Below are 18,433 nucleotides of genomic sequence, written 5' to 3'. Positions count from 1 at the left end.
TCTCCCAAAGACAGGGTCATTTTTTCATTAGATGCACAGAAAGCCTTTGATTCGGTGGAGTGGCCCTGTCTCTGGGCGACTTTAGAGGCTATGCGGTTCGGGCCAAGATTTATTTCATGGATTAGGATGATGTATAAGAACCCGATAGCACGCATTAGAACAAAATGGTTGTATGTCTGAAAGCTTCCCCCTATATCGAGGGACAAGACAAGGGTGCCCACTGTCCCCTTTGTTGTTTGCCATAACAATGGAGCCATTGGCGGAATTTATTCGGACTTCATCGGGGATAGTGGGCTTCCAATATGGGGATTATTCTAATAAGATTTCATTATATGCGGACGATACATTACTCTTTCTCAATGATATGGGTTCCTCACTCAGGGCTACTATCAAGGCGTTTAGTCGCTTTGGTAGTTTCTCTGGAATTATAAATTGGGAGAAATCCTATCTACTCCCATTAGATAGACAAATTACACCTATACAGATTGAGAAGGATTTTATAATTGAATGTGCTAAGCAGATAAAATATCTAGGTATAGAACTCTCACCTGCGATACAAGAATATGAAAAATTAAATTTATTTCCTTTACTTAATCGAATTAAAAAGGAAAACAGTGTGGAGTAAAATAAATCTCTCTCCAATTGGCAGAGTAAATCTAATTAAGATGATTGTTATGCCACAACTTTTATATTTTTTTTCATAATTCCCCAATTTGGTTGCCTTTCTCCCTGTTCCATAGGATAAATGTTCAACTACGTGATATGATTTGGAACGGAAGAAAACCAAAAATAAAATTTAGAGTATCTCCAGAGGGAGAAGACGGACGGAGGATTGGCACTGTCGAATCCATGGATATATTTCCTAGGATCACAATGTAAACATATCAAAGGTTGGGATCTTGAGGAAATTCCCACTGCTAATATGCGCATTATGATGAGCACCCTGGCAACAAATAATTTAATAATGGCGTTAGAAAAAGCGGAATTTAAAACCAAAAAACATTCATATCTTCCAACATTCAATCTAATCCATAAATCCTGGTGCAAAGTAAAACAAATCAGAGGGGTGGGTAATTGTAATGAATATACTCCAATATAGGGGAATCACACTTTACCGGAGTTATCAAAATTACAAGGGTTTGTTAATTGGAGTAACCTTGGTATAGTCCGATTAAAGGATATTTTATTAAATGGTTCTCTCCGCACTTTTGGAGAGCTCAAGAACGATTTCCACCTACCCCGAGAGTCATTTTTTCAGTATCTCCAGTTATCACATGCTATTACAACCCAGAAGAGGTATCTTTCACTCGTCATAACCAAGGACATAGCTTTGGATTTTATACTAAAACAAAAAAAGCAAAAAGGGTTTCTCTCTCATGTATTTCGTCTTTTGGCGATGAAGGGATGGATGAACCAAGTAATACCGGCTTTTGATAAATGGCAACGGGAGGGAGAGATCTCTGGGGAACAGTGGAAATCAATTCTTGGAAACGTACCAATGCAAGCTTTGGGAGAGGGCGCAAGATTAACCCAGCTATATATACTGTATAGGTCTTATAGAACGCCCTCCTTCTTGCGCAAAATTGGATACCGTACCGATGATAAGTGCCCGCGGTGCCTAAGGGAGGGGGCAGATTTAATTCATGTGTTTTGGACATGCTTATAGGCCCAGGAATACTGGAAAGGTATTCTAGAATACATAGGGAAGATCTGGAGGGTGGTGCTCCCTATGGAACTGAAGACTTGTATACTTGGCTATGTGGATAATGCACATCTCTCTGCTACAGATAAACTAGCCTTAGGTAGACTATTGTATAATGCCCGAAAATTGCTAGCTCAGCTATGGAAAGACCCAACGATGGAGCAATTTATTAGAAAAATTGAGAGGATAGTGTCCTGAGAAAAGGCAATCTACTATAAAAGGGGACAGGAAGAAAAGTTTAATCTCATACGGCAAGCGTGGTTGGATAGATTATAATTTAAGACTTGATATAGGAGAGGTTTTTTTTTTTTTTTTTTTTCCTCTCTTCTTCTCTGGTTGTATGACTTGATATGGCTGTCTTAATTGGCTTTGTTGTGTTTTGTGTGTTTTCTGGTAGCCCGAGATGTGTATAGTTAAACATCCTATCGCTTATAGTTTTTCATTATAATTGATTTGATATACCATCTACATATTTTTGTTTTTCCTTTTTCTGTTTAGTATGTATTATGCTGGATATCATGTATGGATAAATATGATTGAATAAAGTGAAAGAAAATCTAAAAAAAATATATATATATAACACATCTGGTGAGGTTTGAATTTGTCCCCTTGAATTGATGGTACTTTTGACACCCCCAAAGCCCCCCTTGTAATTACATTTCAATGAATTAGAGAGCAACTACCCATCAAATTATTCCCAAAATTCAAATTGGCAAACCCCAAACAAAACAAAAAATTCTCTTATACCCCTAGATGAATACCTTGGCAGGTTACGTTTCATATTTTTGCCATCTATCTAAATGGCAATTCTCATTATACCCCTAGATGAATACCTTGTGTGAAAAGGTGAAGGTGGATGCAAAGCCAACTCGGGACGGCTCTTACTGGAAATGTCCCGTGTTGGGTGGGGGCCATTCCCCACAATCTAGGCCGCCTTTTGTTGGCCATAAAGGTAGGCTGCTCAACCAGGGGGATTTGTATGTTGCAGCTCACACTGCTAGAGAGCTGAGTTTTGAGATCTACCTTGTGGAGTGTGGAACTTGGTGAGCAGAGTGCCTGGAGGCTTGGAAAAGACTTGCTTGATGCCGCATGGCATGGACTCAGGTGTGAACAAACACTTAAGGAACACAGGTGGACTTTTGTTACTTTTTCTTTGATCTGCATTTAAGACCATTTGCTGTTTGCCCAGTGTGAATAAAACACTGGACTTTGATTTGCAAAGTCCTGTTTCTGTGCCTCTATACTGCAATCACACCTGTCTGCAAGAGCGAGTCATCACACTTGACAGGTGCAGTTTTATACTTTTGCCATCTATCTTAATGACAATTCTCATTATACACCTAGATGAATACCTTGGCAGGTGCAGTTTTTTCTCCATATTTTTCATCAGAATACTTTTTTTGTGATGTCCTGCTATATAAAGCTCTTACGTAACTTCATAATACTGTTTGGTGAAATAGGTTTATTTTTGGAGGTTCCTTACTGCATGCACTGTCCCTTATCATTACATTCTGAACTTTATTATGCTGGACCTCTTTTATCTTATAACAATGAGAAAACCTCTAACAATGCTGCATTTTTTTGGGGATAGGGAATATTTATTACTCCTAGAGACATTTTGGTTCCTACCCTGCCGGGCAGGGATCTGTTTTGGTGTGCCGGCGTCAATTGGCTTATTTGTATCTTATATAGGTATAGATGACACTAAAGAGACTTTGTACAATCAGTCCCTTTGAAAAAGTTAGATTTCATATCCCTGCAGCTGTTCTTTTATCCTGTGCAGATGCTCAAAACTGCAACATATGCATATTTGGATACATGAATACTTTTTTCCTCCATACTTTCATACAATACCCTTCACCAGAATACAGTTGTTTGTTGCACCATTTTTTACATGATCTCAATGTTTACAGCATTTTTTGGGCAGCAGCTTTGATAGCATGACATAGTCATATGGAAAGTTAAATACAAAGTTAGGGAAACATCTCTAATAGGCCACAAATTGCCTCTTTTTTTAGCATACCTTTTTAAATTAAGAAATTGAATACTAAATATAGATTTAAACAATTCCCCCCTAAAACTTGGGATGTAGTTTAAAAAATGTGGTACTTCTGCTGGGTTACATCATTCTGCCAGCTCAGATTTTTGGTAGGTGTCGAGTGGGGCCTATAAGTATTTCAATCTAAAATAACTCTGTCCTAAAGTCCTAAGGGTGCACCTTTCCTTTTGGGCCCACCATGTGGTCAAGCAGCAGATTATGGTCTAAGTAGTTTTTTTTTTTATTAACCCAGGATAAATGGCGCAATAAATATTGGTGTGCATTTACTCACTTTTATGTACCATGATTGCAAAATCTCATTTGTGCAAAAAAAAAAAATAAAATAAAGAAAAAAAGTTGTCGTCACCAGCTTTGCACTAATTCCAGCAACATAATGTGAGCCCAAACTACTCATCCTGTGTCTAGCTATATACCATAGGGGATGCAGTTTCTAAAATAGGGTAATTTCTCTGGGATTTCTACTGCATTGAAACCACAAAGGGTTCTTCTAAGGGTATGTTCACACTGAGGAATTGGAGAGGAATTTCCACAAGTAATTCTGCTAGCTTTTTCCTCTCCAAATCATTCAGCAGTGAAAACCCCATAGGAGTTGTACAGAATTTCTGCCCCTCAGTTCACACTGAGGAATTTCCTCAAGCAGAATTCTGACGAGGAAGTATGTTCCGCTTGAAGAAAGAACATGTTCTTTCTTTCAGGCGGAATCAGCGTCGTTCTTCTATAGAGATCAATGTTATTTATTTTTTTTCAGTCAGAAGAATTTCCACGTGGAATCCGCGCGGAATTTCCGCATGAAAAAAAAAAGAGGAGTATTTATGAATAAAAAAAATAAATATATTATGCCCACTCTCCACCCACTTTTTATTCAGCAGCAATTTTGGCCGCTGGAACTCCTCCCACTCTTGATACTCCTCCTCCTCCACATGAAACCTGCATTTCCGTGTGAAATCGCTGCTAATTCTGAGCGGAAAAAAAAAGTATTTTGGGGTGGAAATCTTCAGCGTGATTTCCGCCCCAATTCCTCAGTGTGAACATACCCTTATACAACATGGTGCCTGAAAACGTCACTACTAAAAATGGGGCTCCCCCTCCCTTCTTGGCCCTGCTTGTGTGGCTACACAAGCAGTTTATGATTACATATGGGGTACTGCTGTGTTCAGAAAAAATCATGTAACACATTTTGAGGTGCTTTTTTTCTGCTTACCCCTTTTGAAAATGAAAAATTAGGGGTTACACCAGCATTTTAGTGGAAAAAGAAAGATTTTTCATTTTTTCGACCCACTGTAACCAAATATTGTCAAACACTTGGGGGTGTTAATGCTCACTGTAGCCCTTGTAACATTCCTTAAGGGGTGTATTTTCCAAAATGGTGTCACATGGGGGGGGGGTGTTCCGCTATTCTGGCACCATGGGAGGCTTGTAAATGCACATGGCCCCCAAAATTCTCTCTCGAAAAGTCCAATGGCGCTCCTCTTCTGAGACCTGTAGTGCGCCAGCAGAGCACTTAACATCCACATATGGGGTGTTTTCTTAATCAGGAGAAATTGGGCTTCAAATTTTGGGGTCCATTTTCTTCTATTACCCCTTGTGAAAAAGAAAAATTTGGGGTAACACCATCATTTTAGTGTTAAAAATAGTCATCAAACACCTGTGAGGTGTTAAGGTTCACTATACCCCTTGTTACATTCCGTGAGGTATATCATTTCCAAAATAGTATGCCATGTGGGGTTATTTTGCTGTTCTGGCACCATGGGGTTTCCTAAATGCAACATGGCCCCCAAAAACCATGAAAGCTAAATTTGTTTTAAAAAAATCCCACAGTAGCTCTTTCCCTCAAGCCATGTTGTGAGCCCACAGAGCACTTTATGTCAACATATGAGGCATTACCATACTCGAGAGAAATTGGGCTACAAATTTTGGTGGACTTTTTCACCTAATACCACTTTTAAAAATGAAATAAAAATGGGGCTACAAGAACATGTTAGTGTAAAAAAATGCAGATTTAGATTTTTCTCCTGTACTTTGCTGCTATTCTTGTGAAACACCTAAAGGGTTAAACTTTCTGAATCTCATTATGAATACTTTGAGGGGTGTAGTTTCTATGATGGGGTATTTCTCACAGAAAGGCCCCTCAAATCCACTTCAAACTTAAAGGGGTACTACCGTGCTGACAACTTATCCCCTATCTAAAGGATAGAGGATAAGTTGCCTGATTGCGCGGGGTCTCGCAGCTGTCTCGCCCCTGCCATAGACTTGCATTGAGGGGGCGGAGCATGACGTCACACGGGGCAGAGCTGTGACATCACGATCACCGGCCCCGTCATCAGACCCGGAGCAGATGTTTGCTCCAGGGCCTGATGAGAGCGGGGTGCTGAATGCGAGATCGCGGGGGTCCCCAGCAGCGGGACCCAGCGCGATCAGGCAACTTATCCCCTATCCTTTAGATAGGTCATAAGTTGTCAGCACAGTAGTACCCCTTTAACTGGTCCCTAAAAAATTCAGATTTTGAAATTTTTGTGAAAATTTTAAAAATTGCTGCTATACTTTGAAGCCCTCTAATGTCTTCAAAAAGTAAAAACATGTCAACTTTATGATGTCGGCAATTTGCGGCTATCACCAACATGGGGGGATCTCAGGACCCTACCCCCCCCCCCCCACAGGCATTTGCACAGGATGCCTGCTGAATGTTTTCAGCAGGCATCCCGTGCAAATGCCTGCTGGGGACCGGACTGGGATGCCTGCTGAAATCATTCCAGGCTGATCGGGTGTCTGGTGACCTGATAGCCCGGAAAAGAGCAATAATCAGAGATGTCAGAGACATCTCTGATTATCCTGAGGGGTAGGAGCAAGGTGACAGTGATGCCACCTCCTCCTATCCCCTACCATTGGTCAGTTAGGACTAACCGACCAATGGCATTTGGGGGCGGGGTTACTGTTGAAATCCCCTTTCTGCTTGCGCTGGATGTCAGGCAGAGCAGGGGGAGGGGGGGTAGAAGATGGCGGTGGTTACCGGAGTCCACGGGTAGTTCTGTAACATCTGGCCCCACACATAAAACACTACATTTACACATACCCCTACACATTTACCCCACCTAGCCCTCAATATAAATGAGAAACGTCTGGTACGGCATGGTTTATAAAGCCATTGACTGTCCAGGCATGCTGGGAGTTTTGCAACAGCTGGAGCTGTTTGGGAAACACTGCCATAGGGTAATTTTGGTATCGGAGGAAAGTCTAATTCTTGCATCCAGGTCAGTCCCTATGCAAATCCCTAATTTAGGCCTCAAATGTGCATGGCACTCTCACACTTCGGAGCCCTGTTGTATTTCAAGGCAACAGTTCAGGGCCACATATGGCGTATTTCCATACTTGGAAGAAATTGCCTAACAAATTTTGTGGGGATTTTTTCTCCTTTTACCCCTTATGAAAAGGTAAAGTTGGGGTCTACACCAGCATTTTATTGCAATTTATTTATTTATTATTTTTTTACACTAACATGCTGGTGTTGCCCCATACTTTTCATTTTCACAAGAAGTAAAAGGAAAAAAAGGACCCCCAAAATTTGTAACACAATTTCTTCTGAGTACGGAAATACCCCATATGTGGACGTAAATGCTCTGCGGATGCACAACAAGGCTCAGGAGTGAGAGCGCCATGTACATTTGAGGTGATTTGCACTGGGGTGGTTGATTGTTACAGCGGTTCTGACATAAACGCAAAAAGAAAAAACTACATCCCTCACGGAACATAACAAGGGGTATAGTGAGCCTTAACACCCCACAGGTGTTAAAAGAATGTTCATTAAATTTGGGCGTAAAAATTAAAAAAAGTATTTTTTTTTCCACTAAAATCCTGGTGTTATCCCAAATTTTTCATTTTCACATGGGGTAATAGGAAAGAAGACCCCCAAAATTTGTAACCTCATCTCTTCTGAGTCTGGAAATACCACATAAGTGGATGTAAAGTGCTCTGTAGGCCCCACCCCATGACCCCATTTTGGAAAGTAAACCCCTCAAGGAATGTAATAAAGGGTGAAGTGAGCATTTACATCCCACAAGTGTCTGACAGATTTTTGGAACAATGGTTCATGAAAATGAAAAATTTCATTTTTCATTTGCACAGCCCACTGTTCCAAAGATTTGTCAAACGCAAGTGGGGTGCAAATGCTCAATTCGCCCCTTATTACATTCTTTTGGGGGTTTAGTTTCAAAATGGGGTCATGTGGGGGGGGGGGGGGTCCACTGTTCTGGCAACACAGGGGGCTTTGTAAACACACATGGCCTTCAATTCCAGACATATTTTTCAACTTTCACGCAAAGTCGGTAAACACCTGTGAGGTGTTAAGGCTTACTGTACCCCTTGTTCTGTTCCTTGAGGGATGTAGTTTCCAAAATAGTATGCCATGTGGGGGTTATTTTGCTGTTCTGGCACCATGAAATTTGCTGCTATACTTTGAAGCCCTCTAATGTCTTCAAAAAGTAAAAAACATGTCAACTTTCTGATGCCAACATAAAGTAGACATATTGTATATGTGAATCAATTAAACATGTATTTGGAATATCCATTTTCCTTACAAGCAGAGAGTTTCAAAGTTAGAAAAATGCTCCATTTTCAAAATTTTCATAACATTTTGGGATTTTTCACCAAGAAAGCATGCAAGTAGCGACAAAAATTTACCACTATGTTAAAGTAAAATATGTCACGAAAAAACTCTCTCGGAATCAGAATTGGTAAAAGCATCCCAGCATAAAGTGACGGTGGTCAGAATTGCAAAAAAGGGCTCAGTCCTTAACCCCTTAAGGACTGAGGGGTTTTCGGTTTTTGCACTTTCATTTTTTCCTCCTCACCTTTTAAAAATCATAACCCTTTCAATTTTGCACCTAAAAATCCATATGATGGCTTATTTTTTGCGCCACCAATTCTACTTTGCAGTGACATTAGTAATTTTCCCAAAAATCTACAGCGAAACGGTAAATAAAATCATTGTGCGACGAAATTGAAGATAAAACGCCATTTTGTAAATTTTGGGGGCTTCGGTTTCTATGCAGTACATTTTTCAGCAAAAATGACACCTGATCTTTATTCTGTAGATCCATACGATTAAAATTATACCCTACTTATATCGGTTTGATTTTGTCGTACTTCTGGAAAAAATCATAACTACATGCACGGAAATGTATACGTTTAAAATTGTCATCTTCTGACCCCTATAACTTTTTTTATTTTTCTGCGTATGGATCGGTATGAGGGCTCATTTTTTGCACGGTGATCTGATGTTTTTAGCGGTACAATTTTTGTATTGATCGGACTTTTTGATCGCTTTTTATTCATTATTTCATGATGTAAAAAGCGACCAAAAATACATTATTTTGGACTTTGGAATTTTTTGGCGCGTACGACATTGACCGTGCGGTTTAATTAATGATATATTTTTATAGTTCAGACATTTACGCACGCGGCGATACCACATATGTTTATTTTTATTTTAATTTACACAGTTTTTTTTATGGGAAAAGAGGGGAGATTTTAACTTTTTTTAGGGAAGGGGATAAATGACCTTTGTTAACTTTTTTTTTTTTCACTTTTTTTTGCAGTGCTATAGCTCTATATATATATAGCTATATAGCTATAGGGAGCTATAGCACTGCACACACTTATTTCCTATGCTGATCCCTGCAGAGCCATAGCTCTGCACGGATCAGCGAGATAGGGGCTCGATTGCTCAAGCCTGTAGTTCAGGCTTGGAGCAATCAAACCCCGATCGGACGCCACAGACACAGGTAAGGAGACCTCCGCCTGCGTCCCAGCTGATCAGAACATCGCGATTTTATCGCAATGTCCCGATCAGCCCAACTGAGCTGCCGGGAAGCGTTTACTTTCGTTTTCAGACGCGGCGGTCAACGTCTGAAGGGTTAATAGCGCGCGGCACAACGATCGATGCCACGAGCGGTTAGCCCAGGGTCCTGGCTATGATTAGCAGCCGGGACCGACCCGGTGTGATGCGGGGTCACGGCGTGACCCCGTTTTTAACACCGGGAGCGGGCTTAGGACGTACAGGTACGTCCTAAGGGGTTAAGGGCTTAAAGGGGTACTCCGGTGGAAAACTTTTTTTTTCTTCTTTTTATTAAATCAACTGGTGCCAGAAAGTTAAACAGATTTGTAAATTACTTCTATTAAAATTATAATCATTCCAGTACTTATTAGCTGCTGACTACTACAGAGGAAGTAATTTTCTTTTTGGAACACAGTGCTCTCTGCTGACATCACAAGCACAGTGCTCTCTGCTGACATCTCTGTCCATTTTAGGAACTGTCCAGAGCAGAATATGTTTGCTATGGGGATTTTCTCCTACTCTGGACAGTTCTTAAAATGGACAGAGATGTCAGCAGAGAGCACTGTGATCGTGATGTGTGTTCCAAAAAGGAAAGCATTTCCTCTGTAGTATTTAGCAGCTAATAAGTACTGGAAGGATTAAGTTTTTTTTAATAGAAGTCATTTACAAATCTGTTTAACTTTCTGGCACCAGTTGATTTAAAAAAATAAATAAAAAAAAGGCGTTAACGTGTTCTCTGTCTGCACTGTTTGTGCTCGCTGGACTCCTTGCAACAGTATGATTTTGTATCTCTTTTTTCTTCAAGACACATATTTTGTCTAGAAAGTTGTGTGTCAATTATTTTTAATTTACAACAAATGGGCAAGTGACCACCGTGGTCCACCCAAAGTAGGAAATAATAAAATGATGCAACATCTGACCTAACTTAAATAGGGCATGAATAAATTCCCCTTCTACCGGTAAATGCTGTAGGCCCAAGGTTCCTATAGAGGTTTCATCAGTGTAAAAATGTTATTACTGTGTTTCCCAAAAAATAGGACACTGTCTTATATTTATTTTTCCTCAAGAAGACACACTATGGCTTATTTTCAGGGGATGTCTTATGGTACAACAAGTATAGTACAACAATCTACATTTCTCCTCCATTTCATGAACCATACCCACCTGGCCTGCTGTATGGTACTCTCCTTCCCATGTGGATGCACCATAGAGTACTGGGAGGAAGTGGCTTTAACTTACTCAGAGTGCTAGGCAACCGCAGGGACTTGGGAGCCGCCGCACAGAAGTCACGTCCTCATGATGATCAGCTGGGACATGCTGTCCTGCATGTTAGCTGCCGTCCCCATGCTGATCAGCTGTGACACAGGACCCTACGCCGCACAGAAGTCACGTCCCACGCTGATCAGCTGAGACACAGGAACCGCCGCCGCATGGTATCGGGACATCCCTACTGTACCTGTCAAGATGGGCAGATGAGAAGGGCTGACCATCTTCATTACCTTCAATAAGCCACGCCTACCACTATGTTTTATTTTCGGGGGTATGGCTTATATTGAGCAAATACATAGAACTCCTGGTATGTCTTATTTTATGGGTATGTCTTATTTTCGGGAAAACACAGTACTAGACTTTTCTTTTTGTTGCTTTGGTTTGCCCTTTATGAACAAACTTTAAACCCTAATGTGTTGAGTCCAAATGCTGTAATTCATCAGTGTCCACAAGCTTCTTACTTCATAGGGGTTTTTCGTTGTACAAAGCAGATATTTACAGATTGGATATCTTTATAACGATTAGCTCACAGCCTGGCACCATTGTATGTAAACACATGGATAAGTAAGAAGACAGGCAGGGAGATAAATGAGAAGCAGGTACATTGACATATTACGCACTATAGTAAACAGAGGGTATAATTTGTATAATGGCTGATAAGTGAGGAGGAGTAGAACAATAACTCACCAGAGGTGAAGCCTCTAATAACTTATAGGAACCTCACCCTGTCGCTTTAAGTGATGAGGTGTCAGATGAAATCTAATATTTGTGCTTTGCCATTACACATATTAGACGCAAGATTTAGACAATAAAACATACAAGAAACAGTTGTCAAAACACAGTCTGTGCTTACAGCTAAATATTTTGATTAATTCAAGGTGTTATATAAGATTTATGTTGGAATTCTAATTGTGATAGCTCATATCTTATAATAAGCTGCTACTTCCGATTGGGTGGATGTCTGGACACCTTTGTATATAAAACAAACGTAATTAAAGTCTCATTGCGCAAATCTCATAACATGCAAAACTCCATAGCTACTATTTTGCTCCATATGGGGAAGAACTTCATTAGCTAGCTACCAAACAGAATCCTATAATACACATCAAATAATAGTAAAATCCCTGCCAGGTAAAGTGAAGAACGTAGATTTTCTGGTAACAAAAGAACATGTCAGAAGCTGAGAAATTAAGTTACAACTTTACAACTGAACATTCTGTTATTAGAGTGTGCAACTGTCACGTTGCTGAAGAGGTAACAAGCATATAGCAGACATACTGTTTGTTGAGGATTTGGAAGCTTCTTTTTTATTTTTTTACTGTGCCCGAGAGGCAACATCCTGTGTGTCCTGATGTCAGGCCCGCTCATCCTTGTAGTTGACATGGTGTAGCTGTCTGCTGCGGCCCTGTATAGTTATTCTGCTTATGCACAGTTAAGTGATTCTAAACCTTTCTAAGGGTGGGTTCACTTTGTACTTACGGTTCCCGTCTACGGCTGGGAGGAGGGGTGGGTGGGGCTTAATCGCGGCGCCCGCACTCAGCCGTATAGGGGAACCATATTTAATGCATGTCTATGAGCCGACCAGAGTGAACCGCAGCCTCCGGTCGTCTGCGTTTTCCCGACCGCAGGCAAAAACATGGTCGACCGCGTTTTTGCCTACGGTCGGGAAACCGCATACGGCCAAAAACGCAGCCGACCGGAGGCTGCGTTTCACTCCGGTCGGCTCATAAACATGCATTAAATACGGTTCCCCTATACGGCTGAATGCGGGTGCCGCGATTAAGCCCCGCCCCCCTCCTCCCAGCCGTAAATACAAAACCTGGTGTGAATCCACCCTAACTCACCACACATGCGCTTAGTACCCATCAGTGGTGCATGCGTGGGATAACTTTATAGGGTTGCCGTGGGCAGGCAAGCCCTGTTTGTCAATAACCAGGAGAAGCTGGTGTGATATCAGCAGAGATAGGGATGTGCCACCCCTGGGCATAGCGTACTTTAGGACACACAGGCACGGTATAAATGTTTTTTTATTTTTTTATGGAACTAAAGCCACCAAATTTCCAAAGAATAGTATGCATATTATTCATTTATTAACCACTACTGCATGTGTTAAGTATATATTATTTGTAATGTTGATGTATTGGAAGCAGAAAATGGGAAACTGCAAGGATCTGGGTAGCTATAATAAGGGCTAAACTGTGATGACTAGTTCAAAGGACCTGCACAAAGGCAGGTCTTGTGGAGTGTTGCCAGTATGCAGTGACTAGTACCTACAAGTAGTGGTTATATGAAGGGTAAATGGTGAACTGGTTGGAGTTATGGGCTCCCAAGGCTTTTTGAGGTGTGTGTGTGAAGGCTAGCCTATATAGTCTGTTGTACAGAAGAACTACTGTACAACAAATTGCTGAATATAACAGTGTCAGAACACAGTGAGGGACATTTATCAAAGCATTTAGTTGTTTTTTTTTGCTTAAAATTGTCGCAAAAAAGTCGTACTTGCGACTACTCTCTTTTCTGCGATTTTTTGATTGTGCAGTGTCCGTAGCAAAAAATTAAAATCTTGCTTACCAAAGCAAAAAGTGATTTTTGACTTGCAGTGGTCAGAGATTTATCAAGTGCGAAAGGCGCAAAAAAGTTGCATTACATGAAAAAACCTACTAAATTTACTCCAGCTCAGACATGGAGCAGAAAAAGTCACTACCAAAGCAAAAAAAGAAAAATAGCTTTCATGAAATTTAACAACAGGCTAAAAGCAGTTGATAAATAAGTCGCACATAAGCAAAAAAATTTGAAGAAAAAAAATAACTAAAAAAGGAATACATAAGCAAACATTGATAAATGTCCCCAATGTGGGCAGCATGGTACATATCGGGACGTGTAGCAACAGACCAGTCAGATTGATCCCTGTCCAACTGCAAAAGAGGCCTGCAATAGGAACATAAGCATAACAACGACACCATGTAATAGAAGAAAGAGTCAGAGTGTGATGGATTATGTTTTCTTTGCCACAAATACATGCTATAGGAAGAAGGCAAGCTGGCAGGAGCAGTGTGATACTCCCAGCAACATTCTACAGGGGAACCTTAGGGCCTGGCAAGTTACTTTGACACATATCTACCTAAACTTTGCTGCAGACCAAGTTTACCCTTAATAGTCAGACAATGCTTTTTCATATACAGTTAAAAGCTGTGGGTGTAGGCCCAGACAGCTTTAGGCTGAAGCCTACACCAGGTGCAAAACAAGGCCTCACTCAGCATAGTCACCTGCTCTAGCATAGAGGAGGAAGCAAGAGGCTCGAGAGAGGAGCACCAAGGCTGGTATTATTAGCATTTGGGCGACTATAGATGGAGACTGTATAAAGGCGGGATAAGTGTTTTTCTGTCAATTTCTGCAGAAGAGTGTCATATTGGAACAAGTTGTCATGAAGGAAAAGAAAAGGAAAGAATAACACAAAAAGACGCATAAATCGATATAACTGCACAGTAATTACTTATATGGGATGATGAACTAGTATCTACTTTTATATGGTTATTTGGTGGAATATATTATGTGATTTCTTGTTGTGGTGGTATTATATACATTTTACTATTACCCAAACACTGATGCTAAATTCACAGATACATTATAACATTTAAACGTAAAGGTACAGCATTTGAAGACAATTTGTAATAATAAATATACGTGGATACATGTAAAGAAATTGACTTGACTTTACTCAATGTATATGCCCACACATGTTTAGTTGTGTGACATGCATGAACAAGTGCTACGGTACATATCTTATCTGCTGAAAAGTCATAGAATGTACTGAGACATGACCATGCATAAAGTGATGTGTCTCACAGATGACATTATCTGTCACATCTCCAGCACTGGGTAAAGCACTGTCTCTAGCTTCACTACAGAGGTAGGCACAGCACTGTCTTTTTATTACATTTTTTTTTTTTATCTATTCTTCATTTAATGCTGCTATAGAGGTCAAGCTCAGGAGGCTATGCCTGCTCATAAATGGATTCACACTCATCTGCACAAGTTAGAGAAAAATCAAATGCTCTGAGCAGTAGAATGTACAACTCCCAAGGATGAAAGCAATTTAGAAGAATGTGAAAAGACACATGAATGCTTTGTTCCAAGGAATTTAAGAACCTTGAATATTTAGTCATCATTTTTCTCTGCAGTGATAGGAATAAGTTACCTTTCAGATGTCATGGAAGAAAGCGCTGCTAATCTCACTCAGTGCACGAGTAAACATACCTCTCTTTCAAGAAATCCACCACTCTTTTGAAGTCTGCTACACAGTATTCTCTCTTCATGTCCATAAGCACACTGTCTGAAGCAGACTGCACTGGGATGTGAAGAAATGCATACACCCTTGGATGGTTCAGAATTTTGGCCATTTCCTAAAACAGAGTGAAGATAAAAAATATTGTGTTAAATGGGCACTGTCGCCAACTAAATTTTTTGATATGTTGTAGTACTTATGTACTACAACATATCTCTAATATACTTTTTTTTAAATTAAAATGGTTTAATTTATTGTGATGGAGGGAACGGGGTATGGTGCGGGGGGGGGGGGGGGGCTAGCTCCGCATGTAACTAATAGTTTATCTACACAGGGTGCCTCCAGCTGTTTCAATACTACAACTCCCAGCATGCCCTGACAGCCAATAGATGTCAGAGCAAGCTGGGAGTTGTAGTGGTGAAAAAGCTGGAGGCACCCTGTGTAGATGAACTAAGGGCGGAAGTACCCCCCAGCAGGCATCAGTGACGTGGTGCCTGCTGGGGAAGTCTGCCTGGTAGTGAGCACACTACCAGGCAGAAAAAAAGTTATTTTTGATATAGTAAAAATAAAAATTAAAAGCAGGGAGGGGGTTAGGGATAGATTGGCAATAGGCAGGGACAGAAAAAAAAAATAGGATGGTGGGAGCTACTCTTTAAGGGATTATACGTTAGGTGACACTCTTTACATTGCAGCTGTACCCCATGTTGTCAAAGAACAGCTGCTATTACGTATTCTATGAGTCCTCAATGACATTGAACAACAGTAGCTATATGTTGAAGTCTGTATTGAAAACCAGTAATGAAACAGAACCTGACAAGATACAATAGATTGATGAAGTTCTTGCAAACGTTATTTTTGTCTAAGGTGGATATCAGTCGCTCCCAGTAATCAATCCAATCTGTGATGTCGGACCTCAGCACACTCTTCAATTAGGGCTTGTTCACACTGCCATTGGGCTGCATTATGTGGAACTCTGTCGACAGTTCCCTCAAGTTTAGGCAAGCACTATTTTGTTCTCTGCTAAACTCCTGTAATATTATCGGGTCATTGATGGACCCCATGCAAGTGAATGGGGTCCGTAGCGACCCGCCAGTAGCTGTTGCATCTGACCCATTTCAGGGTCCGTTCAGCTCAAGAAAAAAAGAAAAAGAGCCAAACAGGCCCCAAACGGGTCCGACGCAAACAGCAATGTGAACCTAGCCATAGGGTAATTTGCCAAAATTTGTTTCCCTAGTAATTAAAGGGGTACTCCAGCGCTTACAGATCTTATCCCCTATCCAAAGGATAGGGGATAAGATGCCTGATCGCGGGAGTCCCGCAGCTGGGGACACCCAGGATCATGCACGCGGCACCCCGTTTGTAATCAGTGCCCAGAGCGTGTTCGCTCCGGGTCTGATTACGGTCGACCGCAAGGCCGGCGGCACGTGACAGCTATCACCCTTTTCTTTGTAATTGGTAGCATTTTTTTTTTAAATAACACTCAAATGTTACTTCAATGTAAGTATTCATGGTAATGGTGGTTCACAACAGCCTGGATGTAAACTCTCTAGCATTCCAAAGTGCAATAAACTAGATTAGGTTTGCTCATTTTGGGATAAACTTCTCCAGTGTGTAATTCACATGTCTTTTAGTTTTCCTAATACGTTTTTGAAGAATTAGAATCTGTTATCTACACATATCAACCGCATAGGTGCTATTAGCATATTGATACATTGATCGTCGAGATTTTGCATTATAAAAGTACACATGCACATGACCCGATCAAAACCTTTAATTCTCACCAAGCCATAATTATAGATATGGATGTTAGCATGTGAGAGGTTGAAATGCTTTGACTGTAGGTAAAGTCTACTCTTTTCATTCTTGTATAGTCCAGCTCTGGCTCATCATGTAATCAGCACAATTACATCAGAATTTAATAGGAGTACTAACCACTTATTTTTCCAGCACTGTTCATTGTTTTAAACTGGCTTGGAAAGTCCCAGATTCAAGATTCATAGAGTCCAATAAAGTTCAAGTACAGAGTAAGTGAATGTAATCTTTCCTGAGGGCAGTATGGACAGCTTTCTAAATTAAACTTTGCATGCTATAGGAAATGTCACATTTAGATTGCAATGTGCCATCTGCCTCTACTTCCCTGTGTGTCCTCTGTTAACCTGGTTAACTCTTCTTAGGTGCCAATTTTCAACATGAATGTAATGTATCAGAGCAGGAGATGTACATTTCCTTGCAAAAGCATTTGCCATTGGTTAAGTGCAAAGACAAATGAACCTTCATTATAACAAATATAAAGTCAAGGGTGAGAATGTATGCTGGTATACATACATACCAATAATGCAAAAACCAAAGTACCTGAAGGGACCTGTCTACTTACTGGAGTAACCCAACAACTTAATGGTGGGGATGGGGGCCTACAAACTCTTTCCCAACCCACTTATTTAACCACTCTATTATGTGAAACATCAAGAGGGGAATCACTGTTTGAGGCACTAAGGGTGCTGGAAAAGTGTGGAGCCTAAAATGTTTGTCTGGCAGGATCTGTGGAGATGAGTTGTGGTTAGAAGAAATCATCATGATGGTGTGAGCCGGATGGAAAAGAAAAGGAAAGTGAACGACCCCATATAGAAAAGATATCGCCTGCGAGTCACCTGTAACTGTATGTAGGTTTGCAGTAGTAAGGATAGCGGTTATGGTATGGTTTAGGCATTATTTAGGCATTATGTTGGGGCATCACTGTTTTTAACTTCACTGTAATCACTTATAGTGTTGTCATGAAGTTGTCAGTATATAAGTGTTGTCATGATGTTGTCAGTCTGTCAGTACAGGAGATCCTCTAAACTCAGGTAACAGGCTGACAACATTATTGCTGTTAAAGAGTATTAAAATGATCCCTTATCCACAGGATTGTGAAGGAGGAGGCTGGGTGTGCTGGGGCATGATTGAGGGTTTAGTTAGCGGCACTATTAGGGTGTGGCTGAGGGAATGTACATGTACGTCCTGAGTCCGCTCCCGTTCTATAACGCGGGGCCACAGCGCTATTAATCCTTTAGACCCAGTGTTCAAAGTTGATCGCCGTGTCTAAAGTGAAACTAAAACGTTGTCGGTTAGCTCAGGGTGCTGTTCGGGACCGCAGCGGCAAAATCGCGGCATCCCGAACAGCTTAAAGAACAGCCGGAGGGTCCCTACCTGCCTCCTTGCTGTCTCATCACCGAATGACTGCTCAGTGCCAGGCATGAGCAGTCAAGCTGCAGAATCATCGATCAATGGTTTCCTATGAGAAACCATTGACCG

The 18,433-nt window shown here is 40.9% G+C and overlaps 1 protein-coding gene across 1 annotated transcript in view; it reads right to left on the bottom strand.

The window, feature by feature from the left end:
• CDKAL1 (CDK5 regulatory subunit associated protein 1 like 1) overlaps window positions 1–18,433 on the bottom strand; it is a 1,066,055-nt gene that overhangs the window by 280,057 nt on the left and 767,565 nt on the right. Inside the window, 1 exon segment of the mRNA XM_056521286.1 lies at window positions 15,115–15,260. Coding sequence (XP_056377261.1) covers window positions 15,115–15,260 — 146 coding nt within the window.

Source organism: Hyla sarda, chromosome 5, assembly GCF_029499605.1.
Source record: "Hyla sarda isolate aHylSar1 chromosome 5, aHylSar1.hap1, whole genome shotgun sequence".
Lineage (NCBI taxonomy): Eukaryota > Metazoa > Chordata > Amphibia > Anura > Hylidae > Hyla > Hyla sarda.
This window is presented reverse-complemented; position numbering and strand designations above follow the sequence as displayed.